The 10,245-nt window shown below is 39.3% G+C and overlaps 2 protein-coding genes across 2 annotated transcripts; both read left to right on the top strand.

Annotated features, from left to right (window-relative positions):
• On the top strand, positions 1-1,358 carry LOC105901080 (GTPase IMAP family member 9-like). Its single transcript, XM_012828475.2, has 2 exons — positions 1-106; positions 388-1,358. The coding sequence occupies exons 1-2, from the start codon at positions 1-3 to the stop codon at positions 1,356-1,358; spliced, it is 1,077 nt and encodes a 358-aa protein (XP_012683929.2).
• Positions 1,359-5,917: 4,559 nt separating this feature from the next.
• LOC116221216 (GTPase IMAP family member 7-like) lies at positions 5,918-8,599 on the top strand. Its single transcript, XM_031571216.1, has 3 exons — positions 5,918-5,951; positions 7,479-7,505; positions 7,620-8,599. Exons 1-3 carry the CDS (start codon positions 5,918-5,920, stop codon positions 8,597-8,599), a joined length of 1,041 nt encoding a protein of 346 aa, XP_031427076.1.
• Positions 8,600-10,245: the final 1,646 nt, after the last annotated feature.

The following is a 10,245-nucleotide window of genomic DNA, read 5'->3' as shown; positions in this document are numbered from 1 at the left end:
ATGGCTGAACACAGAGGGCAGAGGCAACAATCTGAGGAGAGACAGGAGCCAGAGACAGTGAAGACAGTGAAGACACCTCATCGATTTACAGCACAACTCAACACATGTAAGGATTTAAACATTTTGGTGAAGTTTTGAATTCTTCTCATATGAGTTAGGGAAGCTTACTTGAACTATGTATGGCGTGTTGCAGTGGTGAATTGTGTAAATATTTTCTTGCATCTCTCTCTCTCTCTCTCTCTCTGCAGGGCTTGAAAGAGAAAAAACTCAAAAAGGTACTGTATCACAAGATCAAGTCCTGTTTAACTCCCTAACCCCTGTTGTTCTAAGAATGAAGAATGTAAAATCCAAAACAAAAAAATTATTACGCATTTTCCTATATCCTAGTGGACTGTGTGAGACTGGTCCTGATTGGGAAGACTGGAGTTGGAAAGAGCGCCACAGGAAACACCATTCTTGGAAAGAAAGAATTCAAAGCATGTGTTTCAATGATGTCTGTTACAGCACATTGTAAAAGAAAGTGTGCAGTAGTTGGTTCAAAAATGGTGCAGGTCATTGACACCCCAGGTCTGTTTGACACGACTGTCTCCAATGAGAAGATCAGAGAGGAGATTGGGAAATGCATCACCATGTCCTCACCAGGGCCTCATGTGTTCCTGTTGATGCTCTCTGTGGGACGCTTCACCCAAGAGGAGAGAGAAACGGTGAAGATGATCCAGGATATCTTTGGCCGGTATTCCAAAGCCTACACAATTGTCGGCTTCACTAGAGGTGATGATCTGATGGAAGATGGCATTGACATTAAGAAGCACATTGAAAGGAGCCCACCTGCCTTGCAGGAACTGATTGAAGACTGTAGCGGTCGGTACCATGTTTTCTGCAATAGGGACAAAGACACACAACAGGTCAGATCTCTCCTGGAGAAGATTGATAGAATGATTCGGCAAAATGGAGGAAGCTTCTACACCACTGCCATGTTTGAAGAGACTGAAGAGAGGATTAGAGCAAGAGAGATGAGACTCTTACAGCAAAAACTGGAAGAACTGGAGCAAGCAAACAAAAATGAAGATGTCTCATTTTTAGTAAGTGAAATATCCAAGATCAAATTGGCTCTGGAGAAGAAGCTGAGGAACCTGCGTGGCGAAACTGTCAAGGAGAGGGATGAAGACATGAAGAGACTTGAAAAGTTACGAGTTGACCTGGAGAAGAACCATGAGAAGAAAATCAAGGAAATAGATAGCGAAGTCTTCACTGAGCTCGCTAGATGTCGAGCTGGTATTCGCAGACGAGCAGAGAAAGCTGAGGCTAAAGCCATGGCTATGAGAGAATACAACCAGCAGAAATGCACGATATCTTAAGAATTGTCTGGTAGAATCCCCACAAATCATTCATTCGAATGACAACAATGTAAAGAAACAGTAGCAGTTTAACTTTTAAAATGACTATGAGATTATGCTCCAAAGAAAATCAAAATAGTCTGAAAATAACTTGTAGTGATGGAGTTGGGTTTATGAGCTAATGCACTCTCTCTCTGCATTCTTTGCACTACTTCCTCGTGGTCATCAACACTGTCACAATCAATGCACACTGTAATATAGGGCCAGATCTATCCTGTATCTGTATACACCCCACTCCCTGTGAACATGTTCTCCCTATGTGTATTGTTTTTTACTGTGATTTATGTATGTATGTTTGTGAGTTAAGTGTAGAAGCTACTGGATGACCTAAATTTCCCTCTGGATTAATAAAGTATCCATCTATCTATCTATCTATCTATCTATCTATCTATCTATCTAATGATAAATATTGATAATCACTCTTTGGAAATGTAATCAAAAGCTGTAAAGGGGACTTGAAAAGGTAACACTAGGTGAATTGAAGCTACATACGGATGTTATGGCACATTTATAAACACTGAATAAGGATTTGTGTACTTTTTTTGATTTTCGTTTTTATAATAAATCTTTGTGTTTGATTCACAAGTAACATGGAGTAGTTGTCATTCAATATCACTGTTGAGCAGTGGCGGCTCCTGAAAAAATTCTCAGGGGGGGCAATTTTTTTTAATAATGATTAAGGCGACCCATTCAGTAGGTACATTAAGTTAGCTGATTAACTCATACAGCACTACCTTTTTGTCCACTATTGGCATGCACACAACATTAATATGTCCCCTCTTGCTACATAGCTAGAGTAGCAAGTTACAGGTGGAAAGCTATGGAAGAAAGTTGCATCCAGGAGCCTTCATAAGCAAACATGATGTGGCTCCACATTAAATTATCCCACTTTTTCATTATCCACGTGTCTCAAATGTTGTATGATGTAACATAGCTTAACAGGACACATGATATGTCCAGTAACATCATAAAGAAGGGGTAACATAAGTCAAAACCAACAATATTTATTGACTGATCTTGAAAGTATTGGCTTACAAAAGCAAAATAAGTCATCACATAAAAAATTATTCAGTGTTAGTGCAAGAAGCGAACTGTGAAACACACTGTAAAACCTATGAAAAGTGACAGTGGTATATGAAATACAGACCGCATTAGCCACTTCACGACCGCGATTTTCTTTCGTTCCAATTCTTGGATGTAGGATTTCCCTCCCTTTGTAGAAACCTGTTGAATGGATACATTTGGTCTAGGAAGTCCTAATTGTTTTGTTGTCAATTTATCTTCATTAGTACGCCGACTAAAAAGGAGTTTCTGTCAAAGAGCGAATCGAGTTCTTGCACTGGACAGGGCAGCCATCTTGACAGAATATGCCTCCGTCGAAGCTGTATAACGTTCGTATAGGCTTTTACGTCCACTACTTATGACAAGACCAGGAGGGGCGAGCCCTCCCGGAAGCCATAGGGAATGCATTGAGAGCTCTGTTTTGTGAAAAAAATGGATTTAACATGGGAGTCAATGGGAGAGGTCTGGGGCGATTTTCATTTCGCCCCAAATCGCCCCAGAAGGGGTGGGGCCATTTGAAGCACGACTTTAGGCTGACTGAACGACTGTTACCTGATTCGACAATGACATACAGAGGCAGATCAGACGGTCTAGTGGTAGAATCCGACAGAAAAAAAATTATTACATTTAAATTTACATGTCATTTACGCGACTTACAAGAATATTGCGTTAATATAAGGAGGTTTTTTTTTTTTTTTTTTTTTTCCCTAGGCAGTGCGTCGCCCCAATCGCCCTTATGGACGAGCCGCCCCTGCTGTTGAGATGTGTGCTTTGTGGGTTAACAGACACAAATATCCATTGTCATAATATTACATTTAAGGTTATTTAAATGTGAAGGTTAATATATATATATATATATTTAGCAGGGAGTTTTATCCAAAGTGACTTACAAAGCATATTTAAAATATTTGAACTTGAACAATTGCGAAATGAATGCCTGATGAACACTATTTGTTTCGCCTACCTGGAAAGAGACCATAAAGTCATCTCCAACTAGTCATGGTATCGGCCCGTTAGATGTCTACTTGTCTTCCAGCAGTAAGAGTGAGTACATATGTAACCAAGGTTGAATGACTACTCAAATGTCACCACAGGGTAGGGTGGCGATTTGCGAAAGCTGGTTGTCTTCCCTCTGGCTGAAAACTGACACGGATTGGGTATGTCTTCCCATTGCACATGTTACACAGGCCTGGATGTGGTGTCTTTTAAGACAAAAAGGTCCAGGTCCTCTCGACATCTTATGCCAATCACAGAACATTTGTTTGAAATGTAGTTACAACAATGGCACTACTTGAGCTAGACCAGTGGTTCCCAAACGTTTTACAGTCCCGTACCCCTTCAGACATTTAATCTCCAGCTGCGGCTTAAAATGAGTGAATAATATGTGCCACAAGTGACCCAAAACTTCTAAGGTTGTTGTTTGCCAGCCATCAACAGAACAGAAGACTAAAAAAAACATTATTTGCAGGCGATTGGGAAGATGAGCGAATTCATTTGACAGGCTACGGAGGTCTGTGTTGAATAGGGGGGCGTGACCGGAGCGGAGTTCAGCACAGACGTGACATTTTCTCAGTGGTTTTGTTTTCTAATAATGCTTGTTCATTGTTGCGATCGTTGTTGTGTTTATAAGAAAGAAATACAGCCTTGCAGGACAAAATACAGGGGAATTTGGATGATTTTGATGCACAAAAGGATGTTTCCGTCTGAAAGTTGCAATTCTGTTTCAAACGGTACATTCTGCAAATTCCGTCCGTTTTCTGTTATCGCGGACATTTTCTCCCCGCGTACCCCCTGAACCACTTCGCGTAGCCCTGGGGGTACGCGTACCCCAGTTTGGGAACCGATGAGCTAGACAAAGCGATAAAACCAGTAGTAGTAGTTCATTATGTTAATAAGTTAATGTTAAAATACTGTTTAAAAAGGAAAGGATACACATAGTTACAACGTTTTATTTACATATATTTACAGGTATATTCCATTACGAAATGTATGCTAAAACAGTCAAACTTTATTCCTTTGTTGCAGTTTTCACTCTGTCATGTAAGATGATGTTGGAAGTCACAGTAAATGCTCACTACGACTTGTCGTCATTTTGCATCAGAGTTTATACACAATAACCAATCTGGGATGTTATTACATGATCAAGATATTGCAAAAAAACATAATATTTGCTTTAAAGAAAAATACATTGGGAGAGAGGGGGGTGAAGAAATCATGTAGGCACAGAGGTGATTAGATAATTTAGTGTTTCTCACATTCATATGTGCCTATGTACAATATGAAGGGTTGACAAACTGACCTCTGATTTGCAACAATCATACTTATGAAGATGTTGCAACAGAACGTCTAAAAGACATCATCAGTAATTCATAATCTAAACTTTCCCCAACGTTACAAGTATATAATGCAAAAGAATAAATGAAAATTATGCGATTTTCAGGGAAGAAAATCACCAATTTTACTTGCTCTGTTTACCTTGTTGTTGAAGGTTTATCTAGGAGATTTGTGTAGCGGTTGCATGTTTAACACAAACAGTTTTTTGACTACCACTGTGATATAGCCATGTTATGTAATAAGGGTGTAAAGGTTCACAAATCTGAGGGTTTGATACAGTTCAGGGTTCAACGTGACGGTTTGGTTTCTATAGTGATTCAGTGTATGCCATGGTACACAGGAGACAAAACACTACTGCTGTTCTCTATTTCATTTAGTTTGTAAGAATAAACATTTTGGCATCAGGAGGACACATTCAGACTCAACAAAAGTGCAAGATATAAAAAAAACTACATATGGCCTGATGGTAATTTTTATACCAAAGATTTGTTGGGATATGATATGATATGATCAGTCAAGAAACAGGTTTAATCTTGTTCAGTGATGCGCATCAAGGGAGAGAGACAGAGGTTTCACTCAAAAAGCTTCACCTAAAAATCTTCTAATCAGCCATTGTAACATTTCAGTTCTTATGTCCTCTGAGTATAAGTGGGTGTCACCCTATAGTCCCATCCCTTCATGAATATGTATCAGATTATTATATTGGAGACGGGAAGGCTCAGGACCATTTGCTACACAGGGGAAATGGGTTAAGAGATCCAGCTGTGAGCAACTATCTCAGAGGCCTGTTGTCATGAAGGCAAGGAGGGAGAGGTGACAACACTTTCACACCTCCCTCAGGTCATTTCCTCTAACAGAATATACAACCAGAAGTCTTACATTTTTGCCTGAATCCAAATAAAAGCAACAGTTCAAAATGAATATAAAATGCATTGGATTATTAAATATTGTACATCATTATACGCTCTGACCCATTGATTCTGATATTTCCAACTTCTTCAGGCCTTTTCTTGTTTTGTAACAAAACTGCATTGAGATGCAGTTTAAATACATCACTAAAAACATGAAAGTAGAGCACCACTTAGCAAATCATAATACAAATTAATTTATGTCTTCAACAAGAAATGAAACCTGTCCCCCAGATGGATCTCCCCAAGGGTCAGGTCAGGGGACAAGAAACTGGAAACTCTTGTTCCCCTCCTCCTCTTTTGGCTCTCTACTATCTAACTTGATGCCATGTCAACAATGGATTTTTTTGGCGTCTCATAGATGTACATCATCTGACCATCATGCACCTGCATACCTGATGAATACCACACATTCTATGGTTATCAGTGGAGCACACAAACAACACATTCTTTTGATAGTCCCAGTGATGGCCCCGTATGTTCTATCTGTATCTCTTTCTCACGCACGTACACGGTACAGATAGACTCTGGCTTACACTCAAGTTCATACCTCCTATCCATGGACAGGTACATGCCTGGGGAGATGGTGTAAAAACACCATCATCACTGTTGAGCTGAATTGTTTAATTGTCCCTTCATCATTGTCTTCATTATCGTGAACTTCAATTAAACCAAAAATGCAAAATGTATTGGACTGCTAATATCTCATTTGTAGCCCTAAGAGTCCTTTGTTTATGTCTAGACATCTAACGTCACTATACAGGATAAGACACAAAGGCAATGAATATGTGTGTTTGTTTCGTTTATTTCAACATTCATGTTCATGTTGTGACACAAACATTTGTACAGGAAGGTTGGGTTTGTGGTATCACTTTGTCTGCAGATTCTTATCCCGAAAATACCTCACACTACACTGGATGTTAAATATGTACATGTTGTGTGATCAGCGGTCACCTGAGGACTTTGTCAAAATTCTTTCACTTTTCACTTTCTTTCAACAGCACACTCAATCAAATTCATCAAATTTTACCACAGTCATTCGACCGAAGATCATATAAGAACGAAAGAAGAGTGACACTAGTAGTTTGTGCAAAAGTGAGACCAGAAGAGAAGACATCCTCATCTCACGGTAGGCTTTGATTCTTGGTTGGAACCGCTTTAATAACTTACAACACTAATGTTACTGAGAGTATACACTTATTGTACATCCTAGTTATAGTTTGTGCGCAATCCACAACTTCTATTGTAATGCCACTGCTGCGATAAAAAGTTATGTAATTGGTATTATAACTTTCTCTATAATTACCACTGCTGCTATTACTACCACTAATAATAATAATAATAATAACAATAGGAAGAAGAAGAAGTGAGACCTGAAGCGAGAACAACATTATCTCACGGTAGGCTTTGATTCTTGGTTGGAACCACTGTATTAACTAATGTTACTGAGAGTATACACTTATTGTACATCCTGGTACTACTACTACTACTAAGAGAATGTAGGGTTTCTATCTCAGCCAGGCACTCAACACTGCACCAGACGTTAGGGCAAAACCTCGAACAAAGTTTGTGTATGAAATGGCTGAACACACAGAGCAGAGACAAGAATCTGAGGAGAAACAGGAGCCAGAGACAGCAGAGACACCTCTTCGGTTTGCAACAAAACTCAACAAATGTAAGTATTTGAACATTTTGGGGAGGTTTTTAATTCTTCTCATATGAGTTATGTGTTGCAATGGTGAATTGTGTAAATCTTTTCTTACATCTCTCACTGTAGGGCTTAAAAGAGAACAAAAACAGACAGGTACTGTATGACAAGTTCAAGACCTGTTTAAGTCCTTAATCCTTGTTGTTCTAAGGATACATTTAAAAATAAATAAATAAATAACCATAATTTACCATTTTCCTTTCCTTCTAGTTGACTGCGTAAGGCTTGTCCTGATTGGGAAGACTGGAGTTGGAAAGAGTGCCACTGGAAACACTATCCTGGGAAAGAAAGAATTTAAATCATCTGCTTTAATGATGTCTGTTACAACCAAATGTAAGAGAAAGACTGCAGTAATTGGTTCCAGACAGGTGCAGGTCATTGACACCCCAGGTCTGTTTGACACGACTGTCTCCCATGAGAAGATCAGAGAGGAGATTGGGAAATGCATCACCATGTCCTCACCAGGGCCTCATGTGTTCCTGTTGCTACTCTCTGTGGGGCGCTTCACTCAAGAGGAGAGAGAGACGGTGAAGATGATCCAGGAGATCTTTGGCGAGTACTCCAAAGCTTACACAATGGTCGGCTTCACTAGAGGTGAGGAGCTGAGGGAAGAAGGCATTGCCATTGAGAAGTACATTGAAAAAAGCCCACCCGCCTTGCAGGAACTGATTAAAGACTGTAGCGGTCGGTACCATGTCTTCTGCAATAAGGACAAAGACACACAGGCGCAACAGGTCAGATCTCTCCTGGAGAAGATTGATAGAATGATTCAGCAAAATGGAGGAAGCTTCTACACCACTGCCATGTTTGAGGAGACAGAAGAGAGGATTCGAGCAAGAGAGATGAGACTCTTACAGCAAAAACTGGAAGAACTGGAGCAAGCAAATACAAATGAAGAGGTCTCAACTTTAGTAAGTGAAATATCCAAGATCAAGTTGACTCTGGAGAAGAAGCTCAGGAACCTTCGTGGCGAAGCTGTCAAGGAGAGGGATGAAGACATTAAGAGACTTGAAGAGTTACGAGCCAACCTGGAGAAGAACCATGAGAAGAAAATCAATGAAATAGATAGCGAAGTCTTCACTGAGCTCGCTAGAAGTCGAGCTGGTATTCGCAGACGAGCGGAGAAAGCTGAGGCTAAAGCCATGGCTAAGAGCTTACAACACAACCAGCAGAAATGCACTATATCATAAGAATTGTCTGGTAGAATTCCCACAAATCATTCATTCGAATGACAACAATGCAAAGAAACGCTAGCAGTTTAACTTTTTAAATTACTATGAGATTATGCTCCAAAGTCTGAAAATAACTTGCAGTAATGGAGTTGGGTTTATGGGCTAATGATGAACATTGATAATCACTCTTTGGTAATGTAATCACAAAGTGTAAAGGGGACTTGAAAAGGTAACACTTTAGGTGAATGGGACCTACATAAGAATGTTTTGGCACATTTATAATTAACTGAATAACGATTTGTGTACTTTGTTTGATTTTTGTTTTTATAATAAATCTGTGTGTTTGATTCACAAGTCACATGGAGTAGTGGTCATTCCATTCAGGGTTTTGTTACATTAAAATTATTTGTGTGTGTGTGAGTGTATGTGTTTTTTTCTGAATGCCTATGTGCATGTGTATACATTATCTTTATAAATTCCTCTGTTATTTGGTAAAGGTGCCATTATGCTTCTACGACTCCGTTACTGCGTGGTCACGCAGTTGCTTCGACGGACTTGTGAACATTTATAGTTCTCCATTGGTTGGTGGGTGTCGCAAAGCAATTAAAAAAAAAAAGATGGCGGACCAAACTTTTTTTTTTGCTTAGATTTTTTAAAAGTTACCAAGAAAAATAGACATTGTGCAATGTAAGAACCCCGTTATTGTAACTGAAAAATACGTCTGAGGGGATTTGCGAGGTGACTGAGCCAGCTATCTAATGTTAGCATACTACTACCCACAAGGTAAACAGCGATAAAAGTTTTTTGTTTGACTTTTTTTTGCTTAGATTTTTTTAAAGTTACCGAGAAATAGACACTGTGCAATTTAAAAAACCCATTATTGTACCTGAAAAATACATCTGAGGGGATTTGCGAGGTGTCTGAGCCAGCTATCTAATGTTAGCATGATACTACCCACAAGGTAAACAGCATGGGTTGGACCAATCACAGCCCTGGGGTCTCTGTGGGCTCTCCGTCAATTCAACAGATAGTTACACAATTTGGGTGGTGCACGTCAGGCCACGGAGAGGTGCTCGGAGAGGGTTTGCAACGACGGAGAGGGCTCTGCGTGTCTGCGTAAACTGACGACCATAAATTAGTTAATGTAAAGTGTAGCCTAAAAGTTTTGTTTTGATCGCTTTTATGTTTCATTAATTCAATTTTTTTACATTTCTGGTTTAATCAAATCAGTGGTTCATGATTTTATTTTTGGGGTCTACTAGAATAGATGCACATGCTTCAATGTTCCAAAAACACACACATTTTCTTATACTGTACATCTCTATAATAAGCATTGTGTTCTAAACAAACAACAATCTAATCTTTATCATCAACCTTGCCTCTGACAACACATAACCAGGCTAGTTAAAGGAAACTTTTTAATAACTTTAAACTGATTAAATGGCAGGGTTTAATTTGCATGACAAGACAGCTAGTTATCTAGCTGATGTTACAGTCTCCTCAAAATTATAAGAGGAAGAGGAAGAGGTAGAAAGCCTCTGGGTGCCTGTGCAGTTTCATATTAACTTCATATTATTCATGTTTACTGTGTAGATGCTTCCCTAAGCTAAAGATAGCAAGTATAGTTCACAGCTAGGTAACTGGTGTGAGACCTTGCATGTTTT

This window comes from Clupea harengus, chromosome 7 (genome assembly GCF_900700415.2).
Source record: "Clupea harengus chromosome 7, Ch_v2.0.2, whole genome shotgun sequence".
Lineage (NCBI taxonomy): Eukaryota > Metazoa > Chordata > Actinopteri > Clupeiformes > Clupeidae > Clupea > Clupea harengus.
The sequence above is the reverse complement of the archived record's forward strand: the minus strand, read 5'-3'. Positions and strand labels throughout refer to the sequence as shown.

Excerpts from the sequence above, each read along its gene's own strand:
- LOC105901080 (XM_012828475.2), top strand. The coding sequence starts at position 1 with ATGGCTGAACACAGAGGGCAGAGGCAACAATCTGAGGAGAGACAGGAG. Across the intron at positions 107-387 it reads TACAGCACAACTCAACACAT|TGGACTGTGTGAGACTGGTC; the intron begins GTAAGGATTTAA and ends CCTATATCCTAG.
- LOC116221216 (XM_031571216.1), top strand. The coding sequence starts at position 5,918 with ATGAAACCTGTCCCCCAGATGGATCTCCCCAAGG. Across the intron at positions 5,952-7,478 it reads CCAGATGGATCTCCCCAAGG|GGCTTAAAAGAGAACAAAAA; the intron begins GTCAGGTCAGGG and ends CTCTCACTGTAG. Across the intron at positions 7,506-7,619 it reads AAGAGAACAAAAACAGACAG|TTGACTGCGTAAGGCTTGTC; the intron begins GTACTGTATGAC and ends CTTTCCTTCTAG.